At 39.0% G+C, this 17,678-nt stretch overlaps 3 protein-coding genes across 3 annotated transcripts; 2 read left to right on the top strand and 1 right to left on the bottom strand.

Annotated features, from left to right (window-relative positions):
* The first annotated feature begins 6,304 nt into the window (after positions 1-6,304).
* Positions 6,305-7,549, top strand: LOC116206632 (non-specific lipid-transfer protein-like protein At2g13820). Its single transcript, XM_031539417.1, has 3 exons — positions 6,305-6,827; positions 7,012-7,062; positions 7,208-7,549. The coding sequence occupies exons 1-3, from the start codon at positions 6,494-6,496 to the stop codon at positions 7,339-7,341; spliced, it is 519 nt and encodes a 172-aa protein (XP_031395277.1). The 5' UTR covers positions 6,305-6,493; the 3' UTR covers positions 7,342-7,549.
* A 441-nt stretch (positions 7,550-7,990) lies between these two features.
* Positions 7,991-9,051, bottom strand: LOC116206631 (uncharacterized N-acetyltransferase p20-like). Its single transcript, XM_031539416.1, has one exon. The coding sequence runs from the start codon at positions 8,943-8,945 to the stop codon at positions 8,331-8,333; it is 615 nt and encodes a 204-aa protein (XP_031395276.1). The 5' UTR covers positions 8,946-9,051; the 3' UTR covers positions 7,991-8,330.
* Positions 9,052-12,089: 3,038 nt separating this feature from the next.
* LOC116208993 (pathogenesis-related thaumatin-like protein 3.5) lies at positions 12,090-12,947 on the top strand. Its single transcript, XM_031542569.1, has 2 exons — positions 12,090-12,141; positions 12,258-12,947. The coding sequence occupies exons 1-2, from the start codon at positions 12,090-12,092 to the stop codon at positions 12,944-12,946; spliced, it is 741 nt and encodes a 246-aa protein (XP_031398429.1). The 3' UTR covers position 12,947.
* The last annotated feature ends 4,731 nt before the right edge of the window (positions 12,948-17,678 follow it).

Here is a 17,678-nt window from a genome sequence, read left to right as displayed (position 1 = left end):
CCTCAGTGTTCTTACCTTAAAAAAATCTCTTGTTCCTTTCTCGTCAAATAAGATCAACTGAGCATATGTCCATGTCAGCCTTCGAATAGTATGCTCCAAGCTTCTGCCCTTCCATTTCATTGCAGCCGCAAACTCCGAGTCCCAATCACTTATAGGAGAGTCAATCAGCAACAAATCCTTCATGCCCCTCCATATTTCCTTAAGAGGAAGAACAAGTAAAAGATAGGTGATCGCGACTCTCTATGCTCTCATTACAAGAGACACACAGTGCTGAATCAATGCAACCCCATTTTTGCAGCTTTGTCTCTTGTAGTCAGCCTGTTGAGCATGTAAAGCAACTAAAGAAGGACGCACGAGGAGGTACATGTCCTGGGAACAATACAAGTTTCTGCCATGTCTCCTTCTGCTGTCGAGTAGGCTTGATATCTTGCCACACCTCTGCTAGGGAGAATTTTGGTTCGTAATTCCTCAAGAGCAAATCCCCTGCTACATGGGATATAGACTGAGGCACTGCAGATTCCTGGATGGCAAGAGCCTGTTCATCCCTACTTCGTGGCCATACCACCGCCCATCATGATAGACGAAGGATAACCTCTGATCCTGCTGAATGGAAGGGAAACAGTGAAGTCCTCTCGAGCAAAAATCAATCAAAGGCCCACCTTGGAACCATTTTTCATACCAAAAGAATATATTCTGACCATCTCCAACACTGCAGCTAATATTGGGCCTCGCCATGTCTCTGAGCTTGAGGAGTTTCCTCCAGCTCCAAGAGCTGTTGCTTTGTGGCTGAATTCTCCAAATGGTCCTTCCTCTAAGCATATATTGCTTGACCCTTCCTAATGTTTTTGTTTTTTGTTTTTTGTTTTTATATTTATTTTTTCTGTTTCTGATAAGCATGAATAATAATAATAATAATTTCATCGGCAATTATCCTATTTAAGTGAATAGTAACTATATGGATATATAGTTTTGATGATGATAATGATAATAACAATAACAATATTTCAATTATCCCATTTGGCTTAATAATAATAATACTAGTAGTAATAATAATAATAACAACAACAATAACAATAACAACAATAATCTCCCTAGCAATTATCCCATTTGATTTAATTGGCTTAACCATAACTCCATATATCAATAAGCAAAAAAAATCTGCTTATGTAAATCCTAACTTGTTAACTGTACTATTTAGCGACTCATGTTAATGTTGCATGGGCAGGTTTGGACTGAGAGGGACAGGGTAAGAAATCTGCTTAATATGGTGGGAAAGGAGGTGAAGATGGAGGGGTTCTTCATGGATACATACTTCGACCGGTTCGAAGATTTCGTAAAGGACATGGAGCGTTATGTGAAGGAAGGCAAGATCAGATCGAAGCACGGGATCAATCACGGGATCGAGAGCTTTATCGATAGCTTAGGATCAATCTTCTCCAGCTCTAACATCGGGAAGGTCATAATTCAAGTAAATCCATAGATAAATGGATGCATAACTATATATAGCTATATATATATTGCCGAGACAATACATGTCGAGAGTAGCGGTACTCATGAGTGTATGGGACGAGACTATATGGGGCATTTTATATTATATTATATTATATAAAGAAACTATCACGGCCACAGGTCCTATTGGAGCTGTGTTGGTGCGGGGAGAGCTTTTTTCCACTGGCCACTTCCTTTTTTCTAAAAAAAGCTTTCATTTACTTTTTTTTATAATTTATTTCCGTCGTTTTTTCCTCAGTGTTTTTTAGATCCGCTTGATAAGATATCTAGTGACCTGATTAACCACTCAACCTGAATGACCATTATGATTAGACCAATTATTTCAATGAACATTTAATTTCACCTTTTCTATAAATAAATTTTCTCTTTTGCTCAGTAATTGTAAATCCAACTTGGACAATATAGTGGATAACCATATTAAACCTTCAACTAAATGACCCCTCGTCGTGGTTGGATTAGTGTATATTTTTCCCCAATTTTTTTTAGCTGGAAATTTTTATTTTTAAAAAAATTACGTCGAAAATGTTAGATATACAAATTAGCTTATATATAATGTTTTCTTTTTCAGATTTTAGATCTACGTTACAAATTGAAACTTTCCGGTCCTTTTTTAACTTAATTAGAGGATTAATTTTGGAATTATTTGTGTACCTCTAATATCCAAAAGAAGGCAATAGAGTTGTATTATTTCATGTTCATGCTCTAGTCGACCTATTAAAGGGTAAAGCTCTACCAATCATAGATTTCCTTTATTCATATCATCTATTCATAGGACTAAAACTTCATATCTTATTTAAGAAAAAGAGACGTCAAATATTAATTTTGAAATTTATACAGAAGAAACTCTTACCCCGTTTCCTTTTCCTTTCACGATTTTTGTTTTCTAGGCTGTGGGGCGTCGAAGACCTCTATTATTTTTGTAGAGTCGCCAACAACCTATTGAAAATATTCTTTTGGAGCCCACTCAAGCACATGAAATTGTTAAGTGTCATGTTGGCAAATCACACTAAATTTAAAAGCGAAATTGACATCTCACTAAACGTGATATAAAATCGAAAATTTGCATATTTTCATGGGATCGGCATTAAGGATTAGCGAAGAATAAAGTAAGACCAATTTCAAATGTAATCATAAAGGACTCTAAATAATTCAATTAATTAACAACAATAAAATTATAAGCAAGTTGAAAGTAAATTAGCAAATTTTATTCATAAATAATTATTTGTATTATTTATTTTTGTCTATATGCTACCCACATTATTGCATAAATTGATATAATACGAATAATAAATAATTAAAAAAATTTCTAGACCTGCGGCATTGAGCGGGACTTCGCCCTAGTATAAAGAATGGAGCTAGCAAGTAAGCTCGAAAATAATGAAAATTAAGTGTTATAATGTAAGAATATCCACAGTGAAATTCGGTCGAAATATGGAGGACCGGTCTCCCCGACCCCCATGACTCATTCCCGAAGACGGGCATCCCGACATGCGTCCACAATCCCACAACACACTAACAGCATGTTTCGATGGGCTTTTCCTTTTCGAACCAATTCCATATGGAAAACGCATTCCATGGTTTGGTCGTCAGTACCATTATAACAAATAACATGCCACGTGAGATTTTACGTCCAAAATGGATGAAATGTTGCCACGGAATCGTCTGATGTGGCTTTTTATATTGTTTCCTCCCTTAAGCATCTTAGGCCTTGTTTAGTAGCTGACCCAAACTTTTTATTATTTTGAAAATGTGTCACACCCGGTTACTGTTCACCATCTTTTTCTTTCCCTTTCTCACTTGGGTATTGTTCATCATCTTCCTCTCAGCGACTCCACGATCTTCTCCGAATCAAACTTTGCTGGGAGACCCCGGTACTGTTCACCGTCTTGATGAAAACGGGTATTGGGAGATTGTTCATTGTCTTGAATAGAGAGAGAGGGAGGGGAAAGAGCCGAACTCATAAAGTTGAGTTGATCACAGCTGATCTGGCAAAGTAAATAAAGGGGATAAATTTCATTTGACAATAGAATAATTGTTCTAGAAAACACCAACATTGCCACAAGAACTCGCTTCTCCGCAAGAATTAATTCACAAATCAAGGAAACAAGAGCTGATTGAAATAACTATTCCACATTTCCATCCAGAGATTAGTATCTGATAAAGCAAGAAATGGTTGTTAGAGCTTTACGTCGGTGTCATCGTAGAAACCATCCCCCCTGGCTCCATGATCGTCGACGAGGAGAACCCTTTTGGACACGTGTCTGTTCCGGGATAGCAAGGAACGCGAGAGCTGAATCAAAGGGTCGACTTTCCGTGCTAGGACGGTCCCTGAGGATGAAGAGAAGAGAATGAGAGTGTATACAAGGAAGTGGGTCGCAGAGTGAGGATGAGAAAGATCTGGGGCTTCTCATGTTATGTTGGCGAAAGATTTCTCAAACCATGGACTGACAATGGTTATATATATTGTGTGATTGTTATTACTTGTAATCCACTGGGTAAATAATTTCGAATGGACGACTGACGGTATTCATAATATTCATCATACGATGATACATAATAGTATTGATCAATAACCAAACCCGAGTTTCATCAGATAATGATACATAACAGCATCGGTCAATTACTGGCTATACGATTTCTTAAAATTTCGAGGAAGTAGAGGATTTCGTTGAAGTGTTCTCCTAACCTAATCTTGAAACCCTATAAATCTCTCAAGCCGGGAGCCATCTATAATGTTTTCAATACAGTCGGTCTAATATTGCTGCTCTTGTTAGTGATATGATAATTGTAATGTACAAGACCTGTATATTGACGCGTCATAACTTTTATTTTTTTGCCGTTTTAAAATTTCTAAAAATTATAATTATTTCTAATAATTTTCTACTGCAGGTTTTAAAGCCATTAAAAAAGCTCTCATTAATTAAAATATTAAATACTGAAATTTAGTTAAGAAAAAAAAATGAAATTGTGAGATTAGACAGAGAGAAAATAAATGAGGAGAGATTCGGAACCGGGAGGCAAGGGAGAAAATGGAAAGTTAAATAAAAAGGTACATATACTAATAAAAGAATGCCTGCGAGCCTTCCTCTCCCTTCGCCCCCTCCCCTTCTCCCTTTCTTTTTCCGATTTTTTTCTTCACTCATTAAAAAGAATGATCTAAATTGTTCATTATTTTTGGAAATATTTTAGACAGAAAATTGATTTTTGGATGGAAAATTGGATGGCATGACTGAAGTGAACAACATGTGCAAAGTTCAACAAAGAGTTGAATGACAAAAGACAAAAGTTTACGATAAAATTGAAAAAGTTATGTAAGATTGAGGATTAAAAGTGGCTCTTTTCTAGAGAAAAAGATTTCGAAATAAATGCATGAAAATGAGCATATGATAGAAAATATAAAAACATGGTAGTATCATGAAATAAAAGGTGAGAACCAAACTCAAGTTATCATCACCAAAAAGTTATGAATATCTTGATATAAAGATATTAGTTTAAAATATGTAATAGAATCTTCTTATATATAATGAATTAAAAAAAATTGTGAAAATACCTATAAAAAAATGGTAGTGTGAAAATGAACTAATTAATTAAAAACTGTCCAACTATATTTTTTTCTATTGGGATTTTGTTAAGGATGCTTTAGTTATTGAAGCTTTCTTGCAGATTTCTTACATCAGCGATTTCCTTTCCCTATTTTTCCTTCGAACTTTCATTATTTCATTCACCCAAAAAATTTATATTTCTCTTTATTTTCCCTTTTTTACGATTTTGGTATATGCTCTCCAAGATTTCTCCAACATTATCACAGTAAATCTTCTGTCGAAAGCTTAGTAAATTTCACTTACCAATTATGGAGGACGAGGGCTCGCTGTGTCATCCATGCTCTATCGACTGTTGAAGCATAAAAGAACGAGGCGTTCACCGCCGTGGTTGCGCTCACGCTTCCGGCACCTACCCCAGAAATCGAGCTTGGTCTATGTGATATATCGACAATGAACTCCTAGATCGGGTCGGGACAAAATTTTCTTGCCATCTCAATATCTATTAGTTAGTGATCGCCGAATACTTGAGCACCTCTGATCGCCTACCATGATTTGCATGTTATTTTAGAGAAGGTCTATGTTACTGTGAATTTTCAAGGTCATATCCTTAAATTCTTTTCCCTCTTAATTTAGTGATGCATATGGCAATGGATCATTATTCATGCATCATTCGAATGGAAAGCCTGTATGGATTAACTCGGTGTAGGAGCTCTGTATGACTTCTCTGGATCTCCTCCACAGTTAATAAATTCATTTCAAATTGATGACTTAGGCCCCGTAAAATATTGAAAAGTGTCCAACTAATTCTATCACTAGAAATGTATTTGCTGCGGTTGGAGCAATCCAGCCTCAAGCACGTAAACAGGATTTACTTTTCATGGTTGTCCAGAAATATTCGAACTCGACTATACTAAGTCCAAGACGTCATGATCGTTATAATGAAAGATACGCATTTGAATCTGATTCTCCAGCCATATCTCCTTCCACAAGAACTCAAATTTATTCGTTCGCCGATCTAAACCACAGAAAGAAAAAGGGAAAAGAAACGGCAACATGGAAGGCTCCGAAGAGAGACATGGACACGTCCAAATGAACACTGTTGTTTGCTTCTTTGCGTTCCCACTGCAGGCTCCACAAAAGGTCTCCTCTTTTGAAACAGTCCAATGAACCACAAAGCAGATCCTCTTTCACTTTAAACAGATTCAATAATTAGATAGATACATGCGCAAAGGTAGCTCACCGGCAAAAACCAACTCAACAGACGTTTGATCGCCCATAGAATGTTACCTTTTGTCATTTCTTCCACTGTCTCGGCTACTTAAGAGCCCGAACTCCCCGCTCTCCCTCCCCACACTCCATGGTTGCAGGAAAACAAACAACTCCTAATCCAAATACTTCATTCCTTGTCAGTTAAGCAAACTTGCAACACTAAACCCCCTGAAATGGCCGGAAGGAGAATGAAGATTGGCCTCGTTGCCGTCCTGGTTGTGGCAGCAGCTACCCTCTGGGCCGGTGTGGCGGCGCAGTCGAGCTTGGACTGTACCAACGTGCTCATCAGCATGTCCCCGTGCCTCAACTACATCAGTGGAAACTCGTCCACCCCGTCCTCCAACTGCTGCTCACAGCTCACCAGCGTCGTCCGATCGCAGCCCCAGTGCCTCTGCCAGGTCCTCAATGGGGGCGCCTCCTCCCTCGGCATCACCATTAATCAGACCCAGGCCATGGCCCTTCCTGGCGCCTGCAACGTTCAGACCCCATCTGTCAGCCTCTGCAATCGTGAGTGAATTGACTGAAAGGGAGAAGTTCAAATTAGTTTTCCCAATAGGTCACTTCCTGCCATTCTGCCCCGTGAAACTTAGAATTAGAGTGTAATTTATCATATAGCATTTTATATCATGAAGTACTTATTCCTCGTCCCTTTTCCTGCTTTCTGACTAAAGTCGTGTCTTTGGACGAACAGCTGCTTCTCCGACCGGTTCTCCTACTCGAACTCCTCCCACAGTTCCTTCAGGTACAGAGCATACTGTTCTAACTGTTCCCACCCTTTACTACTACTCAAAACTCAGAGCAATCTTTTACTATCCCTAGTGAAATGAAGAAACTTAATAGAGAAACCATATAGCTTCTGTCACTAATGTCAGCGTTTCTATGTATAGGAACTGGATCGAATACTGTTCCATTAACAGAAGGAGACGGCTCGTCAGACGGAACATCCATAAGGCTCTCTGGTCCACTCTTCTTCGTCCTGCTCTTTTCTGCTTCATATGGCTCCACCTGGTCGACCTACTAAGATTGCACACTTGCACACCAACAGATATGTTTATGCATTCTTTATTTATAGTTAGTATTAGAGTTTTGAACCCTTTACGAGAGTTGTTGATTTTGTACAAATTTTAGTTAGCCCCTTGAGGGCTGATACATACACCGAATTGTATTGCCGAAGAGAATCTCTTCTCTTCCCATTGCTTAATAAAAAATTTTCTATGGTTGTCTGAATACATATTATGCAACATGAGTTCTACACAAGAGGTTTGACAGCAACTGAGGCAAAAATAACACAGAAATCATGTATCAATAGAAGAACAATTAAGGAGTACAGATCACCAACCGTACGCCTGAACAGAAAAAATCATTGGACAAAGATGGACAAGATAAAGAAATAAAAGCCCCCTTCAGACAGGATCAGAAATCATTTTGTTAGTTGAAAGAATCAAACGTTGCCTCAAACTCAGCTCAACCCAACCCAACCCAACCCTATCATGCCGAGATTCCAACAGGTTTTTCCAGTATTAAGACCATAATCATGATAAAGCTTCCTGGGGAGAGCTTGAATCAAAGATTGAGAGCATTACTCAACCTTCTGTAAATGTTTGTCGGGGACTGAATCTTCAACCATTCAGGATGTAGCAAGACAACACATTGAAAACTTTCAGTATTTCTGAGATGCAGAATAATATTCTTATTGTTCTCGAGTAACTGTAGGATAGTGGAATCTTCAAGCAATTACATATTGTCAATGTTGTCTGGCCAGTACTTAACGAACCATTCATTCCCCTCAAGACCAGAACTGGGAGACTGAGGCGCATATAATATTACTGACACAGCTGCACTTTACATATCGCAAAAGACTGGAGAAACTCGGGAAAAATCCGAGGTCGACCGGTCATATCGCTCTCCTTATAAAAGTTTATGGCACGTCAGACATGTGATCTTGACTTTATCTTATCATTCATTGAAGGATATGGAAATGCCAAATATATACATCTATATGTATGTCGTTTACAATACACAACGGCAATGCAACAGTTGTTGGAGTTGTTCAGTGGATAAGAGGCTGAACATCACCATGTCGCGGGTCCTGCCCTTGAGCACACAATACTTCCTGAGCACGCCCTCCCGGGTGAACCCGGCCTTCGCCAGCACCCTCTGCGAAGCCACGTTGTCCACGTCCACCAGTGCCTCCACCCTCTCCAGCTCTGGCCGCTCTCGGAAGACTGACGCCACCGCCAACTCCACGGCCTTGGTGACGATCCCCTTGCCCCAGTACCGGGACGCCAGCACATACCCCAGCTCCCCCCGGCATCGGTCGCCGCCCGTATTCTCAGTCACCGATATCGCCCCTATCGGCCTGCCCCGTAGGCAGATTGCCCGGATCCATGGGTGAGGTAGGACCACGTTTCTGACGTAGTCGGCCAAAGCGTCCTGGGATTGGTACGGTTCCCAACTGCAGAATCGTGCAACCTCGCCGTCACTGGCCCACACCATCATGTCATCGACATCGTCGAGCGTTAGAGGCCGTAGCGTTACGTCGGAGAGCAAGATGGGCAGCAGCAGCTCATCTGCTGGGTCTTGGGTCGTCTCGGGTTTTGCCGATTGGGGTTGGTATTCTGCCATTACGTGCCGGCGGAAGTTCGAGTTTCGATAATCGGATGGATGTTGGAGATTGCCGGGTTTAACGAGCAGGCTAAGATGTTTGAGTCATTTTATACTGAGGACTGGATGGATATGACCTAAGCTTCCAAGAAATTCCGTAGAAATAGAGAGGCGTTTGCCAATTAATCAAGGATTCAAAGACGGGTCTTTTGACATCAAAAATGTTTTTTTTCTAACCTTTTTGGACCATTAGATAGGCTCATCAGCCTAATACCAAAAAAAAAAAAAAAAAATTTGAACACAAGTAGTCCGACAATAAGTATAAAACCTAAAATCTCTTAAATAAAAAGTAAAATTGTGTGTCACTCTGTTAAATCCTTTTTAATTGGCATTCAAAAGCTAACCTTGCATTTGGTTTTCGAGCTGAATTATGATCCAACTTAATTTGATTTCATGCAATGATTGTAAGTGTTGACAAATATATTTAAGTGTGCGAATAAATATAAATATGTATATATAGATGTGAAAGTATATGAGGAATTTTTTAATAAAAAAATTGATTATGATAATGGTTATGGAGAAGTATGAATGATAAATTATTATTAAATATAAGAAAAAAACAAAGCATTAATTATTATATTGTTGAATTTGGGTATAATCGAGTTGAATTTGGTAGAGTTGAATTATTATCCAAATACCAAACGAAGCCTAATTATTATAATTACTGGAACCTTGATTTTTCATTCATTGATTCTTTGATCCAAATTATAATTAATAAATTTGTTAAGTTAAAATAAAAACTTACAAAATTAAAGTTAAGAAGAACGAATTTTGATATTAGATAGCGACAAATAAGTATATTTGAAAAATAAAATATTTATAAAATAATTCATCATTTGATATATATAAACAAATAAGAATTATTATTGGCAATGATGATAATAAAAATAATAATAATTTTGCTAGATATGGCTTGAAATTTATTATGTCTCCGGTGAAAACAATGTAAGCTTATGTAGTCAACGGTTAGGCTTCTGCCTCCTTGGACCCCAAGGATACAGAGGCAGGAGGGCATTGAAGAAATCCTGTTCAAGCAAAGGTCGTAACGACGTCGTCCACTCCGCATGACTTGGAGTGGGGAGCACGGTCGTGGCATGGGCAAAAAGCACATGGCGAAAAGGATACTTTCTAGCCCCCCCGCCTTGAGCCGCCTATAATTGACTTTCTGACGGACCCCATCTTCTCTGTATTTTTTATTTTTTTCCGATCAGAAACGAAACTGATGAACGTAATACAATAATAACGAACAAATTTGAAAAGATAATATAAATTTCACTATAAAACCAGGACTTTCTTGATTCTGAACCTCTTTATTTGTGTCATTACACCGAGATCTCTTTCTCGAATTTTTCTTTCTTTAAATTAACATCGAGTAGTAGTTTTAAATCCCAAGTAAAACATGAATTTAAATTTTTGAAAGTGCACTTCTTGATAGGAAAAATAACTTTATGATCTTTTGAAATTATAAGAGCACCGTCTGCCATAATTTTCTTGAACATCAATCTATTCATTCGTTGGTTTTTATCGAAAGACAGGAACCCTATCCCTGCGTTTAAGGGGTTCTCAGGGAGGCCATTATTTCCTAGTAGACCCTTCGTAAACCTATATAGTTCATTAGAGAACAGTTCCATCGTCAAGATGGACCCATCAAGACTCTCTCTACGCCCATTTGCACTCTCCGACGCCGATGACCTCCTCTCATGGGTACTTGCATGAGTTCGGTAATTTTCTCATCACTAGGGGTCCATTGTTGTAAAAGGGTGCTCTTTTGCTCCTATCATGTGATTAAGTTGTTATAAAACACAACCGCAGTATTACTTTAGTTCAAGCGAATCAGCAGAATGGACTTTTTCCAAGGAATATTTCCCCCAAGCTCGATGACTTATGGGTAAGTATAGTGTTGGGAAAGATGTACATGAGATGGAACATGATCGATATGGGGGGAAAACATCGGTTTACCCAGCTCGGGAAGGATATGCATCCACCTTATGACCCATCTCATATGCATAAATGGAACAATCTACATTACATTGGCTTCGACGCGGTCAAGTCTGAAGATGCTTGATATTGGCCCGGCATAAGGTGGCCTCTGTGTACGAATCGTGGGATTGAGGCTTAGTAGCGTATGTTGGGTGTGAGGCCACACTTCATGGAGATAGAAGCTTTCTTTCTTTTATGTGGAATGAAGAAGACAGCAATGGAGAAAGTCTAATCAAGTGCATTTAGGGATGTTCGGTTTCGGTTTGGTGAGGTTATTAGCTCAAACCGCAACAACCAAACCTAAATTTGATTTTTCAATCAAAAACTCATTTAACAAGGACCTCCGGATGATCGTCGAGGTTTAAGGAGAATCTGTCGAGAAGACGAAATCGACTCTCGGAGCCAAGCTGGACAATAGAGTCTGCCTCGGCATGCACAAAAGGCTCAGAATTATTGTTCTGCTGAACATCGTAGTCTTTTTACTTTGTTGAAAATCTTGTGAATTACACCGGCAGTTAATGTTGAACTATTCTTATCGGTGTCAAACAAGAAAGGAACCCTAAAATCTTAATAATATTTCTGCAAGATATCTGAGTGAATTTCTCTTCTACATCTTAGAAGTGAGCTCTTTCCTCTCTGTCTTGACCTTAAAAGGGGAACTGTATATCGCATATCTTATAGTTACCTAGGCAGAAGTAAAGAGAATCCACGTCCTATCGCATTCCATTCCGAATCGACTCACAAGTCGCCCGCGATTGGAAGCTACCCGGTTTCCTTGAGCAGATACCATTACGGAGGTGATGGAAATCCAATGCATTGCAGGGAACGGGCAATTTCTTGAACCGTCGACCGTATTCATGGACATTAATGACTCTTATTTGGCATTAATTTTTTTTCGCCCTTACCCAACACGAATAACCCTTCCTTAGTTAAATCATGAAAAGATAGGCCGAATATTAAAATTTCCAAAATAAAATTACAACCAGAAAAAAAAAAAAAAGTAATAAAGGGACCTCACAAACATATATTAGTAGGACGTGATCCTGCTGTTCTGTAACCTCCACAAACTCAACTCACTCTGTTGAACTTCCCCACCCTTCCTCCCCAGTCGACATAGCTCCATCAATGGCAGTGCTCTCCAACGTTCACCTTCCCCTGCTCCTCCTCATCTGCATAGGTAAGATACTCAATACACCTCTGTGGTGTTTCATTTTTCGGAGGAGGTCGCTTTTGATGCGTAGTATTAGTACGTAGGATCCATGCTTTAATTCCTGACTGGTTTTTGTAATGCAGGCAATGTGGCCTCGGGTGTGGTCTTCACCCTCCAGAACCAGTGCGGATACACAGTGTGGCCCGGGACGCTGTTGGGGAACGGCGCAGCGGTCCTCGGGGATGGTGGATTCGAGCTGCCACCGGGAGGTTCGGTCCAGTTAACTGCCCCACCGGGGTGGTCGGGTCGGTTCTGGGGCAGGACTGGCTGCTCCTTCGACCCTGCAACCGGAGCCGGGAACTGTGCCACTGGGGACTGCGGCGGGCTCAAGTGTCCTGGTGGCGGGCAGCCGCCAGCCACCCTCGTCGAGTTCACGATCGCGTCCTCCTCCGCCGACAAGGACTTCTATGACGTCAGCCTCGTGGATGGGTACAACATTGGGATGAGCGTGAAGCCGACTGGAGGGGTCGGGGACTGCGAGTTCGCGGGGTGCCACGACGACCTTAACAAGAACTGCCCACCCGAGCTGAGTGTCGTGGACGGGCCAACAGGGAGGGTGGTTGCATGCAAGAGCGCGTGCGAGGCCTTCAACACTCCCGAGTTCTGCTGCACCGGGGAGCACGGTACCCCCCAGACCTGCCAACCCACCCAGTACTCAGCCCTATTCAAGAACTCTTGTCCAACTGCCTATAGCTATGCCTACGACGACGCCACCAGCACCTGCACCTGCTCCGGCACAGACTACATCATCACCTTCTGCCCGTCCAGTTAAGTAAATCCTCCAGTCACTTCGAATTAGAGTGTCATATACACATAATATTGTATCATATAGCATTACATATCATATCATGAAGTATTAATCCTCCGTCCCTTTTCCTGCTTTCTGACTAAGGTCGTGTTTTTGGATGAACAGCTGCTTCTCCAGCCGAATCTTCTACGGGAACGCCTCCTCCCACCGTGCCTTCAGGTAAAGAACATCTGCTCTACCTTTATTACTACTCAAAACTATCCATAGTGAAATTAAGAAACTTAATAGAGAAACCATATAGCTTCTGTTACTAATGACAGCATTGCTGTGAATATAGGAACTAAATCAAATACGGTATCATTAACAAAAGGACACGGCTCGTCAGACGGAACATCCATAAGGCTCTCTGCTCCACTCTTCTTCGTCCTGCTCTTTGCAGCTTCATATGGCTCCACCTGGTCAACCTACTAAAATTGCGCACTTTCATACCAACAGATGTGTTTATGCATTCTTTGTTCACTGTTAGTTTGAGTTTTGAACCTTTCTACGAGAGCTAGTATGAGTTATAAACCTTTTTACGAGAGTTGTTCATGCCGCAATTTTTGGTTAGCGCCTTGAGGGCTGATACATACACCTTATTGTATTGCTTAAGAAAAATCTTCTCTCTTCCCATTGCTTTGTAAAATTTTATCTATGGTTGTCTGCATACACAAGAGGCTTGAGCCACTGAGGCAGAAATAACACAGAAAAAATGACGTATCAATAGAAGAACGATGCCGATATAAAGATGCACCTTCTCCTTCTCATACATATCAAGGAGTACAGATCACCAACCGTATGCTTGACCAGAAAAAATCATTAGACAAGATGGAACAGGTAAAACTTCGCCTCAAACACAACCCAACCCAACGCAACACTATCATGCTGAGATTCCAACAGCTTTTTATGGAAATAAACCTTCCTGGGGAGAGCTTGAATCGATGATTAAGAACATTACTCAACCTTCCCTAAAATGTTTATTTTCTACTGAATCTTCAAGCATTCAGGATGTTGTTCTATGGTTCTCGAATAACTGTACGGTGGTTTAAACTTCAAGCAATTACGTATTGTCAATGTTCTTTGGCCAGTACTTAATGGAACGTTCCTCTTCAGATCAGAACTGGGAGACTGAGGCGCACATAGATGATGAAACTAGGACAAAAATGCTAGCAAAGAATAAACAAGACCGGCACAATACTTCTCAGTAACAATTTATAACGAAAAAATTTTACTCAACACTTTCCTACAAGCAATGGCAATCTGAGATGCTTCTAAGTTCTAACACAGCTACACTTTACATATTGCAAAATATTGGAGAAACTCAGGGAAAATGAGTACATAAGTTTCACTGTTGAAAATTAAATTAACAACTTTTGGTTCCGAGTTACCAGTTGGTGCCTCATGCTACTATACCAAGACCCCTTCCTCACACTCGCTGGATATTTAGTTGGATGATAAAGCTGACTTGCTAAGTGCCAATGGAAATAAAACAAAATTTTATCTTCTCGTTCACTGATGAGGTATGGAAATGCCAAATATATATATCGTGTCTGTGTATGTTGTTAACAATACACAATGCCAATGCAACAGTTGTAGGAGCTGTTCAGTGGATAAGAGGTTAAAGATCACCATGTCCCAGGTCCTGCCCTTGAGCACACGATGCTTACGGAGCATGCCCTCCCGGGTGAACGCGGCCTTCACCAGCCCCCTCTGTGACGCCACCTAGTCCACGTCCACCGATGCCTCTACCCTCTCTGACATTCGTGCTCAGATCGCTGGTCTCAAAAGTGTTTGGTGAGTTCCCTGACTTTAGTAGAACTGGAGAACAAAGGGTCACAGAGGGTTTTGGAGAAGGTTGGGTTCTTGAGAAAGGGTTGCCTGAGGAAGTACGGCTATTGCAAAGGAGAGGTCGGGCACATGTTTATGTGTAGTCTCTTATCGACATATCATTGTGATTATGGTCCTAGTATTTGGTTGATAGGATAGTTCTGTTGACACCAAATTACCGGAAATTAAGATTTTGATTTCGCAGTATACTTGCATGAGTTCAGTAATTTTCTCACCACTAAGGGTTGGTTGTTGTAGAATCCACATAATCGAAACAATTCATATTTCCGAAATCCTATCTGATGTGACATAAGCAAGGAGTAAAAGGGCACTCTTTTACCGAACACAAAGAAAGTATCTTATCATTTTAGTTATCTAACATAACCATAGTATCCATTTAGTTAAAGGGAATCAGCAGGATGGACCTTTTCCAAGGAATATTTCTCCCCGGCATTAATTAGACCATCTCTAATGCATTGCATGCCTCTTCTCCAAGTTACACTCTCAAAAAAAAATAAATACCACACTCCAATGCAATTCCCTCTATCCAAATCTCTATCGAGAACCCACATACACGTTCTATTAATTAAATAAATGTAAGTAATATTACATATAATTAATATATATTAATTATAGCTTAATAAATTAATTAAATTAATATTAAAATAATTTAAAAGTTAATAAAAAATATTTAAATCAATAATAAAAATTTATTTAAATTAATTGAAATTCACTGCAATAAAATTTATTTAAATAATGATTTTTTAATTATTTAAATAATAATTTAAATTGTCTAAATCATAATTATATAAAAAAAAAAAAAAAAGCGGCAGCCACGTTACAGCCGCTCATTTGTCTCTGTGCAGAGGAGCGGAGCGCGTCTTCCTTGGCCACGTCTCCCCGCTCTACAGTGGAGATGGTCTTGGTTCACACAGCATGCAAGCTCGATGACTTATGGGTAAGTATAGTGTCGGGAAAGATGTACATGAGATGGAACGTGATCGATATGAGGAGGAAAACATCGATTTACGTAGCTCGGGAAGGATGGATATGCATCCACCTTACGACCGGTCCCGTATGCATAAATGCATTACATTGGCTTCGACATTTTCAAGTCTGAAGAATGCTTGATATCGGCCCGGCATAAGGTGTACCCCCCCCCCCCCCCCCCCCCCCCCCCCGGCCCTGCCTATGAATCACAGGGGTAGGGGCTTATAATAGTGTATATTGAGTTGAGGCCACATTTTCATGGAGATAGAAGCTTTCTTTTATGCGGGATGAAGGTCAGGGGAAGGAAAGAGTAATAGAGTGAGTTTAGTCAAGTAATAGGGGAGTTCGCTTTGGGTTTGCTGAGGTTATTAGCTCAAACCCAACCAAACATAAATTCGATTTTTCAAAAATTGGAATCGTGTCCATAAATATATATTCATATTTTTTAAATTAGACTCAAATCATAAAATTATTTTTTTTCAATTTGGTTAACCGAATAACTAAATACTCTTTTGGACTGTATTGCCAATTAAATCCTGAATTTGGTCATAGTCAGACCAATTTTATTTACTGAGTAATTCAAAAGATATCATGCATGATGAATCCTGACGAATTTTATATAAGAGGAGGAAGAGTTGAGATATAGAGAAATATAACGTGGTTGGTCATGGACCAAAACCAAACAACTTTATTAGAATACACAAACTCGAGATACGACTAGCTAGCATATTTATAGGCTTAATGAAATGACTCAAACAAGAAATGATGAACTCGAATAAACCAGACCAAATCACAAATAATACTCAAAAGATAACTTTATTTACTTGAAAGTCTATATTCAAAAAATCATAAAATAAATCAAGCTCATAATCCACAAAGTAGCATAACATATTCAAATCCATAACCCTATACACATAAAAAAAATCGTTTAGTGGTAGAGGTCGTAAGGCCCATGAAAGAGCAATCATATATAAAGTACATATATAAGTCAATGGACCTTATTTGTAACAAAAAAAAAATACATATATGGATTGGCTCAGTCTTTTCAGTTTTTAACTATAAAATCGAAAATCAAATCAAATCTAAAAATTTCACGAAAAGAGTTACCATAATCGAACCATATTTTTAGATATTCAGATTATCGAATAATTAGTTTCGATTCCATTGTTTGATTATTTAAATATTTTTTAGTAGTTCTAAGATCATTCGTCCAGAAAAGTTATTTATTACTCGTTCCATCATTTTATAAAATCTTTAAAGAAGTTCTTTTTTAATCATATTCCTTCATGTTTACTAGTCAATAAAAAGCACAATTTTTCTATGATATAATTTTATATATATATATATATATATAATAAAATCTTGATAAACAAGTTCTGTTTTAATCATATTTCTTCATATTTACTGGGTGAAAATAAGTGGATATGGGTTCGGACTAATTCTTTTAGAATAAAAAAACTACCCAAAAACCATTTGGGAGTTAAAAGACCCTGTCCATGATTTCCGTTTTTTCGGTTTGACTTTTTCAGGGATTGAAAGTGGAAAAATTACCGGAGAACAATTGAAAAAGCTTCAAAAACGATCAAGAATCTCGAAGAAAAGATTGATAGTTTTCTTTTATTTTTAATACAAATGAACTAAGATGTATAATAACACTACAACATAATTCTTTTTCAAAAGATTGGACAATCTATCAATGATTTTAGTGAGAATGTGTATGAATTTCCGGGTGGATTCGGGTATACCCAGTCAGGTTCCCATTTTTTTACGGTGGATTTTCCACACCCTTAAATACCACCCAAAAAGACTTTTAAGTTATTCGGATTTAGTTTTTTTTGTTAGAGTAGTTCGGTTTTTCGGATTTTTCCTTACACCCCTAATATTTACAAGTGCGATAAAA

This window comes from Punica granatum, chromosome 5 (assembly GCF_007655135.1).
Source record: "Punica granatum isolate Tunisia-2019 chromosome 5, ASM765513v2, whole genome shotgun sequence".
Lineage (NCBI taxonomy): Eukaryota > Viridiplantae > Streptophyta > Magnoliopsida > Myrtales > Lythraceae > Punica > Punica granatum.
The sequence above is the reverse complement of the archived record's forward strand: the minus strand, read 5'-3'. Positions and strand labels throughout refer to the sequence as shown.

Excerpts from the sequence above, each read along its gene's own strand:
- LOC116206631 (XM_031539416.1), bottom strand. The coding sequence starts at position 8,945 with ATGGCAGAATACCAACCCCAATCGGCAAAACCCGAGACGACCCAAGAC.
- LOC116208993 (XM_031542569.1), top strand. The coding sequence starts at position 12,090 with ATGGCAGTGCTCTCCAACGTTCACCTTCCCCTGCTCCTCCTCATCTGC. Across the intron at positions 12,142-12,257 it reads GCTCCTCCTCATCTGCATAG|GCAATGTGGCCTCGGGTGTG; the intron begins GTAAGATACTCA and ends TTTGTAATGCAG.
- LOC116206632 (XM_031539417.1), top strand. The coding sequence starts at position 6,494 with ATGGCCGGAAGGAGAATGAAGATTGGCCTCGTTGCCGTCCTGGTTGTG. Across the intron at positions 6,828-7,011 it reads ATCTGTCAGCCTCTGCAATC|CTGCTTCTCCGACCGGTTCT; the intron begins GTGAGTGAATTG and ends TTGGACGAACAG. Across the intron at positions 7,063-7,207 it reads TCCTCCCACAGTTCCTTCAG|GAACTGGATCGAATACTGTT; the intron begins GTACAGAGCATA and ends TTCTATGTATAG.